The sequence below is a fragment of the Panthera uncia genome, chromosome D1 (assembly GCF_023721935.1).
Source record: "Panthera uncia isolate 11264 chromosome D1, Puncia_PCG_1.0, whole genome shotgun sequence".
In the NCBI taxonomy this organism is placed as follows: domain Eukaryota; kingdom Metazoa; phylum Chordata; class Mammalia; order Carnivora; family Felidae; genus Panthera; species Panthera uncia.
The window spans coordinates 42,348,728-42,372,892 of record NC_064808.1 but is presented as its reverse complement, the minus strand read 5'-3'; the positions used below and the strand labels follow the sequence as shown (position 1 = coordinate 42,372,892).

At 39.6% G+C, this 24,165-nt stretch overlaps 1 protein-coding gene and 1 long non-coding RNA gene across 3 annotated transcripts in view; one reads left to right on the top strand and one right to left on the bottom strand.

Annotated features, from left to right (window-relative positions):
- The window catches only part of LOC125935648 (uncharacterized), a 68,278-nt gene that overhangs the window by 42,528 nt on the left and 1,585 nt on the right, over positions 1 to 24,165 (bottom strand). The window contains exon 2 of the long non-coding RNA XR_007461735.1: positions 16,212 to 16,333. This is a non-coding gene — a long non-coding RNA (uncharacterized LOC125935648). The remainder of the gene's footprint in view (positions 1 to 16,211; positions 16,334 to 24,165) is intronic.
- Positions 258 to 3,781, top strand: LOC125935618 (calcitonin receptor-stimulating peptide 1-like). Of its 2 annotated transcripts, XM_049649449.1 has the most exons (4): positions 258 to 380; positions 697 to 834; positions 2,856 to 3,035; positions 3,581 to 3,781. In XM_049649449.1, the coding sequence occupies exons 1-3, from the start codon at positions 295 to 297 to the stop codon at positions 3,019 to 3,021; spliced, it is 390 nt and encodes a 129-aa protein (XP_049505406.1). In that variant the 5' UTR covers positions 258 to 294; the 3' UTR covers positions 3,022 to 3,035; positions 3,581 to 3,781. The 2 variants fall into 2 exon arrangements, with proteins under 2 accessions (XP_049505406.1, XP_049505416.1); XM_049649459.1 differs by lacking the exons at positions 2,856 to 3,035; positions 3,581 to 3,781 and adding an exon at positions 2,053 to 2,218.

Here is a 24,165-nt window from a genome sequence, read left to right as displayed (position 1 = left end):
AGACCTGGCCAGCAGGTAATGTAGTGTGTGAGGTGGTGGGGAGGGGGCTATGGACTGAGTCCTCTTTCCCCAGTTGTCCTGCTGGGATAGCTTGCTTCAGTCTCACTGGATCTTCCCACAGTCCACTTCCCCAGTGAGGAAACACTGGGAAAAGGAATGGCATTACCAGCCTGAAGCCACCATGCCAGGGAGTTACAGGAAGAAAGAAGCAGGACAAGAGTCCAGGTTCTTGGGCTCATGGAACTTCAAACTGGTGCAGAAAATGACATTCTTTTTCCCTTGCAGAGAAGCGCCATGGGCTTCTGGAAGTTCTCTCCTCTCCTGGTTCTTGGCATCTTGGCCCTGTACCAGGTGGGCATGCTCCAGGCAGCACCATTCAGGTAAGCTAGCCCTGCCTGGAGGTCACTCCTCTCCCACTTCTCCTGGGATCAGACAATTCCATTCTCAAAATTGTGGTGTGCTGAAAGTTTACCAACTGGTGAGCCGGGCAAAGGGGAGTATATATTTTCTGATATAAGGTGTGTAGCACATAATTGAAAAACAGCACTGATATACAATATTCTTTATTATAAATTTCAGATAACTCATTGATCTGACAGAATGCTTCTGTTGCTTTTACTAGGAAGCCTGGCTGCTTATCTTGGGAGAGACAGGCAGCGACCCAGAGCTTCTATTGTGTTTTCTTCCCCTCCCCAGGTCTGCTCTGGAGAGTCCTCAGGACGCTGCTATGCTCAATGAGGAGGAACTGCGCCTCCTGCTGACTGCAATGGTGAAGGACTTTGTGCAGAGGAAGGCCCGTGAACTGCAGCAGGAGCAGGAGACCGAGGGCTCCAGGTGAGGATCCCCACTCCACTTGGCTCAGGGCATCCCCTCCCTCCTGTCCTGCCAAGGAAGGCATATCCTAAGAGGTAAGACGGAACACGGCTGGACAGGAGGCCAGCACACTGCCATGGCTCTCCTCGGCCTGGGGCCCAGCTATTCTCACGCACCACTGAAAACAGAGGTCCCACACAGAGACTATGGTTAGACCACATGTAAAAAGATCCATTTCTGAAAGCAACTGGGGAAGGTATGAAATCCCTCCCTCCGGAAACTGGTCTGAAAGCAATGAGGAGACTTCCCAGCATTGGAGGAGTTAGGACTGGTAAGTGTGAGGCCGGCAGATGGACCCCACAGATCCCAGGAGATTTTAGAAATTGGTTTCTCCTTGTAAATCTGCACTTGACGTTCTCTCACATCCACATGGAGCCTTCATTGCACATTTGCAAGGTGAAGCCAAAGGCCTTGCAGAGGGTGGGGTCAGGTAGAGCAGTACCTGAGGTAGGTCTGGGGGCTTGAGATGTGTAGGATCTGTGGAGACGTGCATGTTGTCATGGGGCCAGACGCCCTTCCCCAGCCCCACCTCCCCGTGTCCCCTGAGCCTGGAGCTCACGCCAGCCCCTGGCCCGCCCCGGCACTGCCTGGCATGTGCTGCACCTGCATCTACCTTAAGGACCTCTCTGCAGAGCAAGAAGGACTGAGCGGCATGCGGAAGGCTAGGAAAGGGCACCCCTTCCCCACTGCAACCCTGCCTCACGCTGCCCTGGCTCAGCAAACCTCGGAGTTCTCCTAATGGAGGATGTGTGAGCTGCCCTCCTGCCTGCCCCTCCTGCCCCCACTCAGAGTGCCCCCTCCCTGGTCTAACCTTCTGGGAGATCGCCACAGGGGCAGACCTGGTGCATGGTACCACCTGGCATGTCTTTTCCCTGCAGCCTGGACAGCTTCCGAGCTAAGCGGTGCAGTAATCTGAGCACCTGTGTGCTGGGCACATACACACAGGACCTCAACAAGTTTCACACGTTCCCTCAGACTGCAATTGGGGTCGGAGCACCCGGCAAGAAAAGGGTCATGGCCAGCAGCTTGGAGAGAGACCACGGCCCTCACGATGGCATGACCCAGGATGCCTATTAAACCCCTCCCTCTCTTTTCTAATGTCCTTTCTTCCTTCCTTCCTATATCGTGATACGTGTGGTCCTCTGGGGTTGCTGGTATCGGTGGCTTTCTTTATGGCAGTGGATGTCTGGAACCTCAGATGGGAGGAGAGCAAGAGGAACAGGCCAGAAGAGAATCACGCAGGAAGAGATGGGGGCAGCCCTGTGCTTCCCCTGAGGAATCACAGCACGGCTTCTCAGTCCTGCTTGTGAATGTGTTTGCTGATGGGGAATAAAAGTATATTTCTCAAAAGACCTGAGCGGTGGTGGTTATTGCTCTGGCCCACACCACAGGCTTCCCAGATTCAGGGACCTATGCTTAGAAGTAGCCTCAGCCCTGTGGTAGCTGGGTGCAGGGTGGAGTAGCTAGTCCTTGGACCAACCTCAAGTAGGAAGAACAGGAGCAGTAAAGAACAGGTAAGCACCTCGGGGACCCAACGCTGTAAAATCGCCTTTTCTTCCAGGTAAGTCGGGGAAATTTTGTATTTCTAACAAGGGATATTTGATGCCTTTGAGTGGGATGTGACTTCCAGACAATCCTCGTGTTAGGATCAGTTTGGGGCCATAATTCTCTGTGTCTCATAAGCCTTTCTTGATTTGTAGTTTATTTATACAGGAAAGACAGGCTGTTACAGCTCTGTGTTCCATGGCCACTCACCCGGAGCCACCTTGGGTTTTCTGACACCCCTGGGAATGTCTGTGGGAGTGATCATGGAATTTTCCCCAAGAGCCTGTGTATTTCTGCAGTGACAATTGTGATTGAGGAAAGACACAAGGTTAACTGGTGCCTCTCAGAGCAGTAATTTTACGATGATGGTTCTATGTGGCAGGTATCTGTTCCAGTCTCTAACAGGTCTTCTCTTCTTTTTCCACCTTGCTAATCAGAGTCACTGTCCAGAAGAGAACCTGCAACTCTGCCACCTGTGTGGCCCACTGGCTGGGAGGCCTGCTGAGCAAAGCCGGAAGCGTGGCAAACACCAACTTGCTGCCTACCTCTATGGGCTTCAAAGTCTACAACAGGCGCCGCAGGGACCTTGGACTTAAGCAGTAAACAACTCCAGGAAGGTGACTGCCCTTGTACTGTCAGATGGGAGGCTGGAAAACTGGTTATTGCAGGGATGCAGTCCACACTTTAACCCTCCCTAAGCTCATGAAGTAGAAAAATTCACAGGGCAATGTGCCCAACCAGTGTCTGGAAAGAGAAGAGGGAGTTCCAGTAGCTGAAACTCCTAAAATTTAGGTTCATTTTCCTCCATTTTCCCAGTATCTCCCTGTGATACTGGGATCATCTGCTAGAAAATACAAATCTATTTAAATGTCTGTCCCATGAAGTTATAATTATGAATATTCTATCGTTTGAGTTTGAAAGGTAGGGACATACTTTTGGTATATTTACATATGAATTCAGAACATACATTTGGAGTCAAGAACTATTTGCCTTCTATTAGCCATATGACCATGGGTCACACATTCTTTGAGCTTCAATTTCCCTATTTGTGAATCAAAGGCAACAATATCTACTAGCTAGTATTAAAGAGTAAATGAGATAATAGATTTCAATATTTTCACAATAAAGTTACAAAATTCTGGTTGTTATTGTTTTTTTCCAGGTCATCATGAAGCGAAGTCTACTTTTAATTTGTAATGAAAGCAACTCATCGGATACAGAGCATGGAAGACACATATAAATGCATGCTTAATATTAAAAACATTCTCTTTAGTTTGAAATAAACTAAAGCTGTGCTCGCTTCGGCAGCACATATACTGAAGTAAACTAAAGCTAACTATGAAATAAAATCATTGCAAAGACATACTGTGTATCTCGTTGTATTGATTGTTCAATAAACGTAACAGCAAGTCTCACTGGCTTATCTGGTGGCAAAGGTGAGCCCCGTCAGCCTACCTTTTGATGTTGGCGATCCTGTTAAACCTCAGGGGGAAGTGGCGTAGCTGCCGGGTGGGTGTCTGGGGATGCATAATAATGCTTGTGCCCACACAGAAGTCTTTGAAAAAATACTGTCACTGGTGAACTTCATTAAGACGAGAAAAAAAAAAAAAGAGGTTTTAAATACACTTAACAGGCGTCCCTACTGCTATTTATGGTGTTTTTCCAAGGAAAGCCTAAAGACCTGTGAATACTTTGTTGACCAGGCTGACCACGAAGCAAAGGCAACATGCTTGGGATGGGATAGGTCTTCTGTATCCTGTATCTTTAGCTTTTAAGGAAACACCTTTAATGGAACAAGAACTCGAGACATCTCCAAGACAATCCACCTTCATGTTCAGAGATCCCTAGCACCAGAGGTTCTCTGTGTACTTCCCCTTGACTCAGCTTTGCCACTGCCCATCCCTGCCTTCCCTCCCCATAAGCACCCTTCATACACCCTATAGCCTGCAAAGCCCTTTAGAAACAATGGCTCAGAGTCTGAAATGCAATCACACTGACTGGCAGGCCTGGAAAATTCATCAGGTGCCATCCAACCAACTATTCTTATTCTCTGAGGTGCTGAGAACAAAAGTATGATGCTCAAAAATCTGCAATATTTTTTTTTAAGTTTATTTATTTATTTTGAGAGAGAGGAAGCATGAGTAGGGGAAGGGCAGAGAGAGAGAGGGAGAGAGAAAGGATCTCAAGCAGGCTCTGCACTGTCAGCACAGAGCCCAACATGGGGCTTGAACCCACAAACCAGGAGACTATGACCTGAGCCAAAGTCGGTTGTTTAACTGACTAAGCCACTCAGGCACCCCTAAAAACCTGCAATATGTTTAATAGGGACATTCAAACATTTACAAATGCTAATTGAGTGGCTGTTATTTACTGGACACTATTTAAGGCACCAGGATAGATCAATGAACAGAAGGGACAAAACTCCTTATATTCATGGAGCCTATATTCTAACTGGGGGAGATTAGGGTGATATATGCTGTGGCACCAGAGATGCTCATTAGTGGAAGGAATCTGGGATGTCAGAGTTTAATGCCTTATTTGATGTAGGAATTTCCCAGCGTTAACAACCCTCACATCTACTGGGACTGTCAGTTACGTGCTGCTGACTCCCAAGGTGACTGAGCACCCAGTTTCACTGGTGGATAGTCAGTTAGGTGAGGTTCTTTAGTTGGTAAAGTCACCCCCTTATATCCACGGACTCTAATGATTTCTCAGGAGCACACGGAATATGACCCTTGTTCCCATTCAGTCTGTATTCCACACTGTTGCCCAACTGGCGCTGTAAAGGTAAATCGCCCAAATGTCTTCATTATGCACAAAGTACTCCACTGACTCCCCACTTCATGGAATAAGCCCCTGGATCATTGTGGGGACTTCCAAGGTCCACAATGATCTTCCCTCCCTCCTCTCACCACCAGCCCCATGACCTGTCTGGCCTCATCTTGTACTTCCTCTCACACACTGGCCTTACTGTTCCTCAACCCTGGCACCTACCCCCTCAAGTGTTTGCACTTGCCTCACCTGTTGCACAATGCTCTAACCCCATGGCCCCATTTCCTCCATATCTTTATTCAAATATCACCTACCCTGGCCATCCTTTCTGAAATTGTACCTCACCTTGCCAACACACCCTAACCCTCTTCCCTCCCTTTTTTCTCTGTCTTTACCATTTATTACCTTCTGTCAGAATATATATTATCTACATTTTTTATTTAATGTTTGTACCCCATTCCATAAACCATGTCAGTACCACACTGACAAGGATATGGCTATTTTGTTAATTGCTGAATTGCCAATACAAAGAACAGTATGCCTGGCACAAGGTAGGACTCAAATATTTATTGAATGAATGAGAGAAGTAATGGAGTTATGTCTTTTTTATGTTCATGGTCAACTACCAGGTCCCCTCTGGGCCTGATTTTCTTCAAGCCAAACTGTCCAAGGGCCTTCATCTTCAGTGAATTCGGTCACCTAGAGAGTGACTCCTTCAAAAGCCTGGAGGTTTCCGCAGTGGCCACCAGCTGTCAGTGACTCTGCCTCCTGCCTCCACAAGGCCTGTGTCTTTAGTTTGAGCACCCTTCTTGCTCTATGTTTCTCCTCCTCTGTATTAATCTGACCAGCTTTGCTTCCTCCCCACGCTGTAAACAGAGCAGACAGGCAGGATGCTCTCTAGGAGTAATACCTATGACTAGGAAGTTATATCAGGAGGGGAAACAGATGAGAAACCATTTCAGTGTGGGATCCAAGGCAACTTCACCATAATAAAGCCAATACTGCACTGAATTCCCACCATACTTCTCAATGGACTCAGAGCTCACAGAGTGAAAGAGTGTGACCAATGTGAACTCTCCAAACAAAAGCAGGGTGCACTGGCTCAGAACTTTACGAAGCGCTGTAGGGAGTGGGTGAGGAATCAAAGCACAACATGAGAGACAAAAGACTTTTAGCTTATGGATGGTGTGGCTGCAGCATCAGTCTTTACTATGCAAAACCCACATGGGCCGTCATAGCAAAACAATGTCTTCTAGTGTCATTAAGACTCATGCCAAACACTTGGAGCTTGAGAATCTATGCTGTGCCTGTTGAACTATCGCTCCCATGGTAGTGTGCGTGTGTGTGTGTGTGTGTGTGCGTGTGTGTGTGTGTGTGTGTGTGTGTGTGTATGTTTATTCTCACCATGGCCACAATGTAGGTGAAATGGACATCCCTGATCCTTGATTTTGGGCTTAGCCTAGTAACTTGATTTGGCTGATGGGATGCTGGTAGATGTGGTACAAGCAGAGGTTTGAAACATGTTTATGTGGTTGGGTTTTGTGCTCTTGTGGTACTGGAATCACCCTGAAAAGTACATGCTTAGGTGTCCTTTGCCCTTTTAGCCTGGACTCCAAAATGAAGCCTGTGGACCTAAACCTGACCTGCAGTCTAGATCCACACGCAGCCAACACCAGCTGAGACCACACTCATCCCTACTACCTGCCCATGACCAAGAAAAATAAATATTTGCTTTTGTAAACCACTAAGATTTTGAGGTTGCTTTTTAATAATGTTGTGGCAAAGCTAAATGGGATATAAGATTTGGGAGTATTAGAGAGAGAACACGTACCTCCACAATCCATATGCTGAAGCTCTAACCCCCAATGTGACTGTATTGGAAGATAGGGCCTTGAGGGAGCAGTTAAGATTAAGTGAGATCATAAAGGTAGGGTCCTGATCTGATAGGACTGGAGGCCTTATAAAACCAGAGAGAGATAGGGGCGCCTGGGTGACTCAGTCGCTTGGATGTCTGACTTCAGCCCAGGTCATGATCCCACGGTTTGTGGGTTCGAGCTGACAGCTCAGAGTCTGGAGCCTGCTTCAGATTCTGTGTCTCCCTTTCTCTCTTCCCATCATCCACTCACACTCTGTCTCTCTCTCTGTCTCAAAAATAAGCAAACATTTAAAAAATTTTAAAAGAAAAACAGAGAGATAGCAGAGATCTTTCTCTTTCCCTCTCCATGTACACACAGAGAAGTGGCCAGGTGGGGACACAGCTGGTGGACAGCGATGTGTAAGATAAAAGTGAGATTTCACTACACATCAATGCTGATGGGATTTTCATCTGGCACTTCCAGCATCCAGAACTGAGAGAAAATATATTTCTGTTGTTAAGCTATTTAATGTGTTATTTTGTAATGACTGCCAGAGCAGACTAATACAGGGGTCATCAGTTGATGGAACTGTTTTTGGTACCATGGCTTGTTTTTCCTCTTATTGAGATTTTATGTCAATTCGCTTAATGTCCAACTTAGCAATTTTATCCATTTATTTTTATGAGTTCATTTGCATTTCATCTCCTTAAAATCATTGTAAGAATGTTCACTTTGGGGTACCTGAGTGGCTCAGTCAGTTGGGCGGTCGGCTCTTGGTTTCGGCTCAGGTCATGATTTCATGGGTCATGGGTTTGAGCCCCACATCGGGCTCTGCGCTGACAGTATGGAGCCTGCTTGGGATTCTCTCTCCCTCTCTGTCTGCCCCTCTTCCCCCTCACTCTCTCTATCAAAAGATAAATAAGCATTAAAAAAAAATAATGTTCATTTTGTTTTGGTTCCAGTCTACTGCTTCTGAAACTCACATACGTTATTATCTCTTTATCTATCTATTGATAATCTATACCTTAGATAAACTAATTGTGGTTTATTCATATAATGGATATGTACAATACACTACAGAACAATGAATATAAATATATGTATCAACCTGGATAAATCTCACATGTAATGTTGGATGCAAAATAAAGTAAGTTGCAAAAGGTACATACAGATGGTACCATTTGTATTGAATTTAAAACATGCATAACATTACTATACATAATTTAGGGATACATATATATGTAGCAAAAATACAGTTACGTGCAAGGAGAATAAATATCATATTTTTAAAAGTTATTAACTTTGAGTGGGTGGGAAGAAGATGTCATGAAGAGGGGTATAAAGGCAGCACCCACCATGGTTTTGTTTCCTTAGGTATCATTTTCTAAACTGAGTACTGGAATATATGGATGGTCATTTATACTCATGCTTAGTAAAAATAAATGTCATAAGTATAGGTCTTTTATATTAAGGGACATATCATAAAATTTAAAAAGAATGCATACATTTAAAAAAAATTTTTTAATGTTTATTTATTTTTGAGACAGAGAGAGACAGAGCATGAACGGGGAAGGGTCAGAGAGAGGGAGACACAGAATCTGAAACAGGCTCCAGGCTCTGAGCTGTCAGCACAGAGCCCGACGCGGGGCTCGAACTCACAGACCGCGAGATCATGACCTGAGCCGAAGTCGGCCGCTCAACCGACTGAGCCACCCAGGCGCCCCCTTTTTTTTTTTTAATTTTTTTTTAAGAATGCATACATTTTTAATACTGAAACAGAATCTGTTCTGTTCAGTGGAAAGACCTGTTCATTGGGAATGCAAGCTGGTACAGCCACTCTGGAAAACAGTATGGAGGTTCCTCAAAAAACTAAAAATAGAACTACCCTACACCCAGCAATTGCGCTACTAGGTGTTTATCCACGGGATACAGGTGTGCTGTTTCGAAGGGGCACATGCACCCCAATGTTTATAGCAGCACTATCAACAATAGCCAAAGTTTGGAAAGAGCCCAAATGTACATCGATGGATGAATGGATAAAGAAGATGTGTTATATATAGACAATGGAGTATTACTCGGCAATCAAAAAGAATGAAATCTTGCCATTTGCAACTACGTGGATGGAACTAGAGGGTATTATGCTAAGTGAAATTAGTCAGTCAGAAGAAGACAAAAATCATATGACTTCACTTATATGAGGACTTTAAGAGACAAAACAGATGAACATAAGGGAAGGGAAAAAAATATAAAAACAGGGAGAGGGACAAAATATAAGAGACTCATAAATATGGAGAACAAGCAGAGGGTTACTGGAGGGGGTGTGGGAGGGGGGATGGGATAAATGGGTAAGAAGCATTAAGGAATCTACTCCTGAAATCATTGTTCACTATATGCTAACTAATTTGGATGTAAATTAAAAAAAAAAAAGACCTGTTCATGAAAAAGACCCCTGACATATAGTTAATGCACAATTTGAGAAAAGATGGCAGTAATAAGTATTCACATAGCTTTAAAATAATTGTAAATTAATTAAAGTCACCAAATAAAAGACCAAGACTATCAGGTTGGACTTTCTTTTAAGGCTCTAGCAATGATTTTTTTTTTTTCTATGAAATAAACAGAAGGATTCAAAATTATTTAAAATAGATGGGTAGGAAAAGATACATAAGACAAATATGAAGAAAAACAAGTTGAGCTTAATAATATATGATTAAAATAGAATTCAGGAGGAAAAAAACCTTATTGGAAAAGGAAAGAGATCATCTAGTGGGAAAAGGAGCAAAGTGGCAAGAATATCTATTGATAATAGACACACATGCATCCAACAACACAGCCTCAAATTATGTGAAATAAAAACTGACAGAATTGCAGGTGAAATATGTATATCAAGAGTTCTTATTATAGAATTAATGTACCCTACTCAATAAGCCTTCGGCTTTTGGAATCACTTCCAAAACGCATGGTTCAAATTTGGTTCTGCAAATATTGCCTGACAATATGATGGATTTCAGAAAACATACTGAATTTACAAATGCAATGGAGTGATAGATTTTATTAATAATAAAATTGTCTACATTTCACAAAACATTTATTAATTAGCCAACAATTTTCACAATGATTTGAAACACCACCCTTATCATATGCTATCTTCTTCTGGTCTTTCTTTTCTCTTGTGTTGATATGTATATCTCTTGCACTTGTAAAAGATGAGGCCTCGTATAAGCCAAAAGCACCTCATACTTCTCCCTCTCTCTCCCATTTTTTAAATGTTTATTTATTTTGAGAGACAGCAAGTGTGCAAGCAAGCACAAGCAGAGGAGGGACACAGAGAGAGAGGGAGAGAGAGAGAGAATCCAAGGAGGCTCCTGCTGTCAGCACAGAGCCTGACCCAGGGCTTGATCTCACAGGTGTGAGATCATGACCTGAGGCAAAATCAAGAGTCAGTTGCTTAACCAACTGTGCCACCTAGGCACCCCAATACTTCTCTGTTTCAACATGGTCTTGGCAATTTTTATACATTATTTTTCTTCTAGAAGAAAGTTAGAATAATTACCAATTGTTTAAAAATCCTGTTTGGATTTTGACTGGCATTGGGTTTTCTAGGTACAAAAATGTATCATTTGTAAATAATAATAAATGTTATTTCATATTTTTTGTTCTTTTTGTATCACATCATGACAATGCTGGTGATAATAGGCATCCTTGATGATGAAGGCTACAGATTTCAAATGGAGCTTCTTAATTATTTTAAGAAAATATTTTTCTTCTTACTGTATACTAGAACTTTTTAAAAATAATAAATGAATATGAAACGTTATCAAAATACTTTTGATATCTAACAACATTACCTTATGGTTTTTCTCCTTTGACTTGCTAATATGAACAATATATCTCCAAACATAGAAATTAATAGTCATTAATATTTTTGAGTGCTTACTATATGCTTGGCTTATAATAAGTGCTTCACAGAGTTACTCTTTTAAGTTTATTTATTTATTTTTGAGAGAGACAGAAAGGGAGGGGAAAGCTGGGGAGGGGTAGAGAGAGAATCCCAAGCAAGCTCCGAGCTGTCAGCACAGAGCCTGATGCAGGGCTCGAACTCTCGAACTGTGATATCATGACCTGAGCCAAAATCAAGAGTTGGACACTTAACCCACTGAGCCACCCAGGCGCCCCCACAGAATTACTCTCTTAATCTTTACAATGACTGCATAAAGTAGTTACTATCAGAAGCCCCATTTGATGGATGATGAAACTGAGATACAGAGAAATTAAATAGATTGACCAAAGCCACACAGCTAGCAGATCCATAGCAAACCTGTTCCTAGGCTATCTGGTTCCAGAGTCTGGTGTCTTAAATCTCTACACTGTTTCTTGATAAACTCTGTCTGGCCAGAGGGTATGTATTAAAATGTGCTTCCACATCCCCAAAGGCAAGGGAATTAAAAGCAAAAATGAACTACTGGGACCTTATGAAGATAAAAAGCTTCTGCACAGCAAAGGAAACAACCAACAAAACTAAAAGGCAACCAACGGAATGGGAAAAGATATTTGCAAATGACATATCAGACAAAGGACTAGTACCCAAAATCTATAAAGAGCTCACCAAACTCCACACTCGAAAAACAAATAAGAAATGTTTGTTGAAGAAATAGGCAGAAAACATGAATAGACACTTCTCTAAAGAAGACATCCGGATGGCCAACAGGCACATGAAAAGATGCTCAACGTCACTCCTCATCAGGGAAATACAAATCAAAACCACACTCAGATATTACCTCACGCCAGTCAGAGTGGCCAAAATGAACAAATCAGGAGACTATAGATGCTGGCGAGGACGTGGAGAAACGGGAACCCTCTTGCACTGTTGGTGGGAATGCAAATTGGTGCAGCCACTCTGGAAAACAGTGTGGAGGTTCCTCAGAAAATTAAAAATAGACCTACCCTATGGCCCAGCAGTAGCACTGCTAGGAATTTACCCAAGGGATACAGGAGTACTGATGCATAGGGGCACTTGTACCCCAATGTTTATAGCAGCACTCTCAACAATAGCCAAATTATGGAAAGAGCCTCAATGTCCATCAACTGATGAATGGATAAAGAAATTGTGGTTTATATACACAATGGAGTACTACGTGGCAATGAGAAAGAATGAAATCTGGCCCTTTGTAGCAACGTGGATGGAACTGGAGAGTGTGATGCTAAGTGAAATAAGCCATACAGAGAAAGACAGATACCATATGGTTTCACTCTTATGTGGATCCTGAGAAACTTAACAGAAACCCATGGGGGAGGGGAAGGAAAAAGAAAGAGGTTAGAGTGGGAGAGAGCCAAAGCATGAGAGACTCTTAAAAACTGAGAACAAACTGAGGGTTGATGGGGGGGTGGGAGGGAGGGTGGGTGATGGGTATTGAGGAGGGCACCTTTTGGGATGAGCACTGGGTGTGGTATGGAAACCAATTTGACAATAAACTTCATATATTGCAAAAAAAAATAAAGAAAAATTTAAAAATAAATAAATAAATAAAATGTGCTTCCAAATTCGATTTGTTGTGATTTATTTAGGACTTTGTACTATTATTGTTAAAGTTAGTATTGGGGCTCTGCCAAAGTTATCAAATGAGTTGGCAAACTTTTGAACTTCTTCTGTTTTAGGTCAATGTAAATAACATGGAAACTATCTGTGCCTTTATATAATACACTTCTAAAACTTTCTCACAGAGTTCCTTTTATAACATAATTCTTAACAAGGTTTTTCAATTTCTGCTATGGTCAGTCTGCTGTATTATTATTCTATTATTTTTTTGAAGTTTTTATTTAAATTCCAGTTAGTTAACATACAGTGTAATACTAGTTTCAGATGTGTGATACAGTGATTCAACACTTCCATACATCACCCAATGCTCATCACAAAGTGCCCTCCTTAATCCTCATCACCTATTTAACCCATCCCCCCGCTCACCTCCCTTCTGGTGACCATCAATTTGTTCTCTATTGTTAAGAGTCTGTTTTTGGTTTGCCTCTCTCTCTCTTGTCTTTCCCTTTGCTTGTTTTGTTCCTTAAATTCCACATATGAGTGAAATCATATGGTTTCATCTTTGACTGACTTATTTCACTTAGCATAATGCTCTCTAGCTTCATTCATGTCATTGCAAATGGTGAGATTTCATTCCTTTTTTTATGGTTGACTAATATTCCAGTGTGTGTGTGTGTGTGTGTGTGTGTGTGTGTGTGTGTGTGTGGTGTACACTTCTTTATCCACTCATCAGTCTATGGACACTTGGGCTGGTTCCATAATTTGGCTATTGTAGGTAATGAGCTATAAAATATTGGGGTGACTACTCTATGATCCAGCAATTGTACTACTATGTATTTACCCAAAGAATATAAAAATATTCTATCCTTGATTCATTTATATTTTTGTGCAACTTGTTAATTTGAATTTTTGCGTGATTAGCAAATTGTATCTTTTCATTATAGCTTAAAGTATTCATATTTATGTCTTCTTTTCCATTCTGTTATATATCTGTATTTTCCCTTTTCTTTTTCCTTACTTACTTTACCAAAAATTTATTTTATCAGACTTTACAAAGAACATAATTTATTTATTTTTTAATTCTATGTATATCTTTCACTATATATCTTTTTGGTTTCTAATTCACTCATTTCTTTCCTGCCCACTTAATTACCTTCACTCAGTTGATTGAAAAGTTTGTTTAGCTGGTCTCTTTAGATTTCTGAGTTGAATTATTAAATCAGATGGTCTATATTCTCTTTTCCTTGATTACTCGTATTTAACCAATTCTCCCCCACCTCCACTGAGTCTCTCCTGATCCAAGTCTCCATCATGTTTTACCTGGATTATTACAACAACCTCCCACCTGATCTCCCTGTTTCTACCCTTTTTGCTACATAGACAATTCTGGAATGATCCTTGTAAAACATAAGTTATATCATGTTTATCCTCTGCTCAAAACCTTTCACAGGCTTCCCATCCACTAGAATACAAGTTAGAGTCCTTGCGGTAGCCTAAGAAGTACTACATGATTTGATCCCACATCATTTCTCTGATTTCCCTTTCTACTAATTTACCCATCGCTTGCTCCACTACCAGCTTCCTCAGGGTCTTGGCACTTGCTAATTATTTTTCACCCTAGAATCCTGTCCTCTCAATGTCTGTATGATTGCCTCCCTCCTTTCCTTCAGAACTTTACTGAAATGTCAGTTTCTCAGTGAAGGCTTCCTTGACCAAAATGGTATTCCTTCTTTGATCAGTCTCTACCTTATTCAGTTTTATTCTTATTCATAGAATTTACCACTATCTTAAATATTATACATTTATTATATGTTTATTATTTTGTTCTCTGAGTTCATCCTTTAACCGTGTAACACGTTATGAGATGTAAAGATCTTGCCTTTAAAAGTCTATAATTTTTGTTTTGACTTCCACTTTGACTCAAAAGTTGTAGTTTTTTTTTTTAATTTAAAATAGCTTTTAAAAGTATGCTTCAGTTATCAGTTCTATGTTTTTGCACTGAGGTTTCATCAAATGATCTTTATAATTTTTTACATGGGAAATTGAAATTTTCTATGAGGTTTATTAAAAGATCCTTTCCCATAATGATTAAAAAATACCAGAAAAATTTCCCTAAGGCATAAAATTACATTTGTAGATATCTATATCTATATCTATACCTATATCTATATCCATGTGATTAAGTATGCTATTTAATATATGGTATTTTTGCCTGGGTAGAAATCAATAAAGTTTCCAAATATTATTTTGTTTCTATGAATTATCCCTCCCATTCTAAAATTGTTGTTTAAATATTTTGAACATTTTTCCTATTTTTTAAATATTTATTTATTTTTGAGAGAGAGAAGTGGGGGAGGCACAGAGAGAGAGAGAGAGGGAACTAGGATCTGAAGTGGGCTCTGTGCTGACAACAGCAAGCCTGATGTGGGGCTTGAACTCATGAACCATGAGATCATGACCTGAGCCGAAGTGGACTGAGCTCAACCAACTGAGCCACCCAAGAGCCTTTTTTCTTATTTTTAAAATTACGTTTCATAAGGTATAGGTTGCACAATAAAACATTATATGTTTTAAATTATATTTCCATGAGTTTTGCCAAATGTTCTCCATGTAACCATCACCACAGAAAAAGGTATGGAATATTTTCTTTGTCCCAGATGTTCCTCATGACACTCTGAAGTCAGTATCTCCCAAACCCCTATCCCATACAATCATTGACCTGATTTCTATCATTGCAGATTCATTTTCCCAGAGATAGACAGATGGTATGTATGTTCTTTCCCTAAGATGTTCCACTTAGCATAATGACTGGGATTTATTTATACTGCTACGTGTATAAATATATAATTATCTGGGAAGAGGGAGAATTAAGAAATATTTCACGTTGGGGCGCCTGTATAGCTTAGTCAGTTAAGCGTCCGACTTCAGCTCAAGTCATGATCTCATGGTTTGTGAATTTGAGCCCCGCATCAGGCTCTGCTGACAGCTCAGAGCCTGGAGCCTGCTTCGGATTTTGTGTCTCCCTTTCTCTCTGCCCCTCCACTGCTCACACTCTCTCTCTCTCTGTCTCTCTCAAAAATAAACATTAAAACATTTTTAAAAAAAGAAATATTTCATGTGTACACAATTTGTTGGATGGACCCACAAATGAATTGTTTCTTGACTTGGCTATTATAAATGATACTCTTATAAACATTTATGTACAGTCTTGTGTGAAAAGCTGAATTCATTATTCTTAAATTACTGGAGGTGGTATGGTAAATGTGTATATAAGTAAAGTTTCTTTTAATGGCTCTGACATTTTACACTACAGCAGAAGTATATTATGATCACTTAACTCATTCCGCATGTCCTTGCCAATGCTCAGTATTTTCAGTCTTTTAAATTTTAGCTATTATTATTACTCTGTAACCATCTCTTATTGTGGGTTTTAATTTTGTTTCCCTAATGATTAGTGATAATTGAGTATCTCCTCGTGTGTTTTTTGGCCATTTGTTTATCTTCTTTTGTGGAATTTCTGTTCAAATACTTTGTCCATTTTTTTAGGAGGGGGGCTGCTTGTCTGTTATAGGAGATCTTTATATTGTAGATAATAGTCCTGCTTCCTTTTTGGGCACTATTTCACTCACTCATTCATGTTTCTCTCCCTCTTGAATCACTTCTTCCTTAGGAAGCCTGATGCCATGTCATGAGGCCATTAAAGCGGGTTATGGAGGGGTCCATGTCTCTGTCCAATAGCCAGGAATAAAGTCTGCAACAACAAATAAGGGAGCTTAGGAGAGACTTCTTTAGCCCTGTTTGAACCTGCATGTGATTCTAGACCCAGGTGAGAGCTGGACTATAAAATAATATATTTGTATCTATCTACCTATTTATCTATGTAGAGAGGGACCCTGAGCCTGAACCACCCAGCTGAACCACTCCTAGATAGTCTCAGAATCTGTGTGACAAAATAAAATATTTGTTCTTCTGAGCTACATTTTGAGATAATTTGCTACACAGCTACAGATAACTAATATCCATCTTCACCATAATAACCCTAGCCCAACACCAAAATCTGAAAAGCACATTCACTGGAGTTGGGTAGGTGTGCAGACCTAATTTCAAGTTGGAAGCCACAGTTCCCAGAAAGAATGCACTGTTAGATTTCTTCCTCTTCATTCCCAAACCCAGATCAGATTAGGTACAATGGCATAAACTGCTTCTACTCCAAACAAAATTAAGCCCTTCTGTTCTTTATAACTGAATGCTTTTTACAAGCAGCCTCTTTCTCTCGCTCAGTTCTCAGTTCTCTCTATCCTATGGTTACTCATTCACATTATTCTTTCTGCCTCTGAGATTCTCATGGTGGGAAGAAACCATTAAGTTCATGTAGACCAACCCATAAGCTTGAATCTCCTCTATAACACCCCAACTGGCCTACTAGCTTATTTTTGAAGTTTTGAGATCACTATCTTCTGAGGTAGCTCATTCTATCTTTGGATCACTCTAATTGTTAGAAAACTCCTCCAGTAGCAGAATTTACTTTCTCTGCTCTCCTGCTTCACTTGGCTCTCTCCAGGGAGAATTGGCTGTGACTAAGAGCATACCTTGGAAGCAAGGACCGGTTCGTAATTGTTGAAATTTCAAGAAAATTCTGTTTTCTTCACTATGAAGTCCTAGCTTGACTTAACTTTCTAAGAGCCATGTCTTTACCTGGATCTATCCTAGACAATGAACAATTCATTCTCAAGAATGCCTCTGGAGTAGGGGGTAAGGCTATTCAATTATTTGGATCCTCAGATATTTCTGCTCTTGATGAAACTTTTCTGGATATTCTTGTAATAGCTGCTGCGTGTAAGTGATGGGTAGAGCTAACAAAAGTCTTGCCCTTGTCTCTGGCAGGGCCCTGAGCCAAGCGCTATAAATCTGGGCTTCATCTCTCCTACTCTGGCTTACCAGGGCAATGATAAGATTAATTGTTTCCATAAAGAGGGGTAGTTTTGAGACTTCCTGGAGATCTTGGCTTATCTGTAAATCTAGGAAGATTATATGTGTGGTTTCTTGCCTTCATAGAGATAGTCAACGATCTGCCAGGTCCTGTACAAAACCCTTAATACAGTCCACAAAGTTACATATAATGTGGCACCTGACTATTGTTCCAGTCTGAATTCTCACTATGCTCTCCCTCCCACTCTGAGTTCTAGTCACATTGGCGTTTTTTAAATTTGTCAGAATCTGCATGTTTTTCCAGTCACAGTATCTTTTCCACTGGTCTGGTCTCCCCTTATTCTCTATTTCCAGTAAGTCTTACTCATCTTCAGATCTCTGCTGAGCATTGCTTCCTCAAGGAAGCCTCTCCAGACTTGCCACTCTCTGAGTCTAGGTTATATTTCTTTCTTATTTGATTTTAAAGAGTGGTCATACCTTTCTTTCAGCTCACTACTTGTTTTAGTTTATATATCTAATAGTGTAGTTATTTGGTTAATGTCTACCCCCCCCCCCCCTTAGACTGTAAGTTCCATTCACACAGGGACTACATCTGTTTTGCTCTCCACTGTAACACTTAACATAGAATCAAGTATGGTAGATGCTTGATTGGTATTTGAGGCATGAAGGAAGGGGGCAATTAGAGCACAGTGTGATAAACAGTATCTCTGGAGTAGGCACAGGAGGTTGTATTCTAACCTAATCCAGATAGAAAAGCTTTCCAGGGTAGGTGATATCACTTCAAGTATATTTACGTGTATATTCAATTTCACGTAAATACTTTGTGTGATCCGAGGACAGACAAGTCTAAAATCTGTAGGGCAGGTTGAGACGCTGGAAACTCTCAGGCAGAAGTTGATGGCTCCTCATCAACTTTTTTGCTTGTGCGTTTCAATACATGATCTATATATATGTTGTATATAAGCTGTACCTTGCTAACAAAAGTATTCAATTATTCTATAATGTTGTACACAGCCAAAGCAATATTTTTTTCTCAGTTTTACTGAGATATAATTGACATACAGCACTGGATAAGATAAAGTGTATAGCATAATGATTTTTACCTATATGGTGAAATGATTACCATAATATTTAGTTAATATCCACTATATCATACACATACGAAACAAAAAAAAAGAAAAATTTTCTCCTTGTGATAGCACTTTGGCTTTATTCTCTTAACTTTATATATACCATACAACTGTGTTAACTATGGTCATGCTGTACATTACATCCCTAGTACTTATTTATCTTATAACTGGAAGCTTGTAGCTTTGACCACCTTCTTCCAATTCCCTCTCCACCACTCCCTGCTTCCGGTAACCACAGATCAGGTCTTTTTTCTGAGTTAGGTGTTTTTTCTTTTAGATTCTCTGTATAGGCGAGATCATACAGTATTTGTCTTTTTCTGGTTTATTTCACAAAGCCTAATGCCCTCAAGATCCATCCATGTTGCAAATGGCAGAATTTCCGTCTTTTTATGACTGAATAATATTTCATTGAATATATACCTTACAATTTCTTTATTCATTCATCTGTCAGCAGACACTTAGGTTGTTTCTATATTGTGGCTATTATAAATAATGCTGCCATGAACATGGGGTGCAGATATCAATCTGACATAGCATTTTCAATTCCTTTGGATAAATACCTAGGAGCAGAACTGCTGGATCATATGGTAATTTTAGTTTTTTGAGGATCCTACACACTGTTTTCCATAGGGGCTGCCCTGATTTAGATTCCTACCAGCAGTGCACAAAGATCCCCTTTTTTACACATCCATGTCAGCACTTGTTATATCTTTTTGATCATATCCATTCTAACAGGTATAAAGTGATATCTCACTGTAGTTTTGATTTGCATTTCTGTGATTAGTGAGACTGAACACCTTTTCATGTGTTAGCCTGTTAGCCATTCATATATCTTCTTTGGGAAAATGGTCCTCTGCTCATTTTAAAAGTGGATCATTTGGGCTGTTTGCCATTGAGTTGTACAATTTCTTTATATATCTTGGACATTAACCCCTTATCAGTTATATGGCTTGCAAATATTTTTTTCCTATTCTGTAGGTTGTCTTTTCACTTTGTTGATGGTTTATTTTGCTGTATAGAAGCTTTTTAGTTTCATGTAGTCCCACTTGTTTATTTTTTATTTTGTTGCTTATGCTTTAGGTGTCATATCCACCCAAATTATTATCAAAACCCATGTGGAGAATCTTTCCCCCTAAGTTTTCTGGTAGGAGTTTTATGATGTCAGGTATTACATTTAAGTTTTTAATCCATTTCAGGTAAATTTTTGTGAATGGTGTAAGAGAGATGTTCAATTTATTTTCTTTCTTTTTTCTTTTGCATGTGGTTATCTGGTTTTCCCAACATCATTTGTTAGAGAGACCATCATTTCCCCTTGGATTCCTTTTTGGCATCCTTGTCAAATATTAGTTGGTTGTATATGTGGGAGTTTAATATTGAACTGTCTGTTCTGTTCCATTGGTAGTATGTCTTTTTTTTTACGCCAGTACCACACTGTTTTAACTGCTATAGCTTTGCAATATCGTTTGAAACCAGGAAGTGTGATACTCTGGCTTTGTTCTTCTTTCTCAGGATTTGTGGTTTCTTTTGTGGTTTCATACAAATTTTAAGGTTGTTATTTCTATTGCTGTGAAAAATGCCATCGGAATTTTGACAGGGATTGCACTGAATCTATAGATTGCTTTGGGTAGTATGGACATTTTAACAGTATTAATTCTTCTGATCCATGAACATGGAATATCTTTACATTTGTTTGTATCTTCATCAATGTCATCCAACAAAATCTTGTAGCTTTCATGGTTCAGATCTTTCAGTTTCTTGGTTAAATTTATTCCTAGATATTTTATTGGTTTTCATGCTATTGTGAATGGAACAGTTTTTTACATTTCTTTTTTCAGATGTTTCACTGTTAGTGTATAGATTTCTGATTTCTGTATATTGATTTTATATCCTGTAACTGAAATTTATTGATTAGTTCCAAGAATTTTTTGTTTGAGTCTTTCGGATTTCCTATATATATGATCATATCATCTGCAAATAACCATTTTGCTTCTGATTTGGATGCTTTTTATTTCTTTATTCCTTATTTCTCTAGCTAGGAATTCCAGTACTGTATTGAATAAGTGTGGTGAGAGTGGGTAGCCTTGTCTTCTTCCTGAATTTAGAGGAAAAGCTTTCAATTTTTACAACACTGAGTATAATATTAGCTGTGGGGTTGTCATATATGGCCTTTATTATGTTGAGTCTTGTTCCTTCTATACCCAGTCTGTTGAGGGTTTTTATCATGAAACCATGTTATATTTTGTCAAATGCTGTTTTTGCATCTATTGAGATAATCATGTGACTTTTATCTTTCTATTAATGTAGTATATCACATTTATTGATTTGCATATATTGAAACATCCTTGCACTCCAGGGATAAATCCCACTTGGTCATGGAGTATAATCCTTTCAAAGTGTTCTCAAATTTGGTGTGGTAGCATTTTGTTGAGGATTTTTCATGTATACTCATCAGGGATATTGGTCTGTAGCTTTCTTTTCTTGTAGTGTCCTTGCAGGCTTTGGTCTCAGGGTAATGCTGGCTTTGTAAAATGAGTTTGGGTGTGTTCCCTCCTCTTCAATTTTTTGGGAGACTTTGAGAAGGACTGCCATTAATTCTTCATTAAACGTTTAGTAGAATTTGCCACTGAAGCAGTCTGGTCCTGGGGTTTTTCTGCATTGGGAGCTTTATGATTACTGATTCAATCTTATTACTTATTATTAGTCTATTCAATTTTTTTTCTTAAAAAAAATTTTTTTTTGTTTATTTACTTTCCAGAGACAGAGACAGAGTGTGAGCAAGGGAGGGTCATAGAGAGAGGGAGACACAGAATCTGAAGCAGGCTCCAGGCTCTGAGCTGTCTGCACAGAGCCCAATGAGGGGCTTGAACCCACAAACTGCAAGATCATGACCTGAGCTGAAGTCAGAGGCTTAACTGACTGAACCATCCAGGCCCCTTAATTTTTTTCTTCTTGATTCAGTCTTGTAGGTTGTATGTTTCTAGAAATTTCTCCATTTCATCTAGGTTATCTATTTGTTGGCATACAATTGTTCATAGCAGTTGTGTATTGATCCTATGTATTTTGGTAGTATCAATTTGATAGTATCAACCATTTTTGATTAACTTGTCTTCTCTCTTTTTTTCTTAGGTTTGCTAGGGTTTATCAATTTTGTTTATCGTTTTGAAAAATCAGTTGTAGTTTTGTTGATATTTTCTATTACTTTCCTGGTTTCTATTTCATTTATTTCCACTCTTATCTTTATTATCTTTTTCTGTCTGATAAATTTGGGCTTAATTTTTTCTTTCTTTTTTTTTCTAATTCCTTGAGGTATAAAGTTAGGTTGCTATTTGAGATTTAATTTCTTAATATATGTGTTTACTGCTATACAGCTCCATCCCAGAAGTGCTTTCATATCATCCTATAGGTCCGTTGGGGATGTTATATTTCCATTTTTGTTTTGAAATATTTTTTAGTTTCCCTTTGATTTCTTCAACCCATTAGTTGTTCAAGAATGTGTTGTTTAGTTTCCACATATTCGTGGGTTTTCCAGCTTCCCTGTTGTGGATTTCTAGTTTCTTACCATTGTGGTCAGGAAAGATACTTGGTATGACTTTAATATTTTAAAATTTTCTGAGGCTTGTTTTATCACTTATCATATCATCTTTCCTTGAGAATATTCTGTGTGCATTTGAAAAGAATGTATATTCTTCTGCTATTGGAAGGAACAATCTACAAATCTCATTTGGTCTAATGTATGGTTCAAGTCCATTGTTACCTTGTTGACTTTCTGTCTAGGTGACATACCCACTGCTGAAAGTGGAGTATTAAAGTTCCACTCATATGGTATTGTTGTCAATTTCTCCCTTCAGATGTGTGTATTTGCTTAATATGTTAGGTGCTCTGATACTGGATGTGTATATATTAACTGTGTATATGTGTATATACTAGTGTGTATAATTAATTGTTATATCTTCTTGATGAATTGACCCTTTTATCATTTTGTTTCATTATTGTTTTTGGCTTAAAAGTTTATACTCTCTGATATAAGTATAGCTACCTTTGCTTTATTTTGGTTACCACTGCATGGAATATATTTTTCCATACCTTCACTTTGAGATTATGTGTGTCCTTAATACTGCAGTAAGTCTCTTGTAGGTAGTATATAGTTGGATCTTGTTTTGTTTTTTTCTATTTTTCAATCCATCTAGCCACTCTGTGCCTTCTGACTGATGAATTGAATCCATTTATATTTAGGTAATTATTGATACGTAAGGACTTGGTAATGCCATGTTTGCCTTATTGACTGTTTTCTGTTTGTTTTGTACTGGCATTGCTCTTTTTCTATTTCTGCCTACCTCTCTAAACTGTCGATATTCTAGGATGGTATGTGTTTGCTTCTCCTGTTTTTCTTTTGTAAATCTACCTTAGATTCCTGCTTTGTGGTTACCATGAGGCTTACATAAACCATTTTATAGATAAAATGTTCCATTTTATGCCGATAGCAACTTATTTTCAATCTCCTACAAAGGCTCCACCTTTTACCGCCCCCCCCCTCTTTTTATGTCACACTTACTTTCTATGTTGTGTATTCATTAAGAAATTATGGTTACTATAGTTATTTTTAATACTCTTTTAACCTTTATTTTATAGTTAAGTGGCTGACCAACCATTCTATTTTAGAGGTTTCTAAATCTGGCCTGTATATATATATTTTTTTTTTCAACGTTTTTTATTTATTTTTGGGACAGAGAGAGACAGAGCATGAACAGGGGAGGGGCAGAGAGAGAGGGAGACACAGAATCGGAAACAGGCTCCAGGCTCTGAGCCATCAGCACAGAGCCTGACGCGGGGCTCGAACTCACGGATCGCGAGATCGTGACCTGGCTGAAGTCGGACGCTTAACCGACTGCGCCACCCAGGCGCCCCGGCCTGTATATTTTTCACCTATACCAGGGTGTTGTGTACTTTCATAAGTTTTCATGTCGCTGATTATTGTCTTTTCATTTCAGCTCTGAGAAATTCTTTCAGCATTTCTCCCTCAGCTTTTGTTTATCTGGGAAAGTCATTCCTTCTTCATCTCTGAAGAATAACTTCACTGAATAGAGTATTATAGTTGCAGTTTTTATTTTCCAACACTTTGAATATGTCATTCCATTCTCTCTTGGCCTGAAGGATTTCTGCTGAGAAATCAACTGATAGCCTAATGGGGGTTTCTTTGGAGGTTATACTTTTTTCCCTGGCTGTGTGTTTAGGATTCTTTCTTTCTCTTTGATTTTTAACAGTTTCCTTATAATGTGTTTTGGAGAAAGGTCTTTTGGCATTTAGATAATATGGTAATTTATTAGCTTCATTGAAACTGGATATTCAAGTCTTTCTCCAAGTTTGGGAAGTTCTCAGCTATTTCTTTAAATAAACTTTCTGCCCCCTTCTCCTTCTCTTCTCCTTCTGGAATCCTGATTGTTTTGGTATTTGTCCTTTTGATGGATTCTCTTAGATCATGCAGGCTTTCTCTGCTCTTTTTTTCTTTGTTCTCTTCTGTGTCATT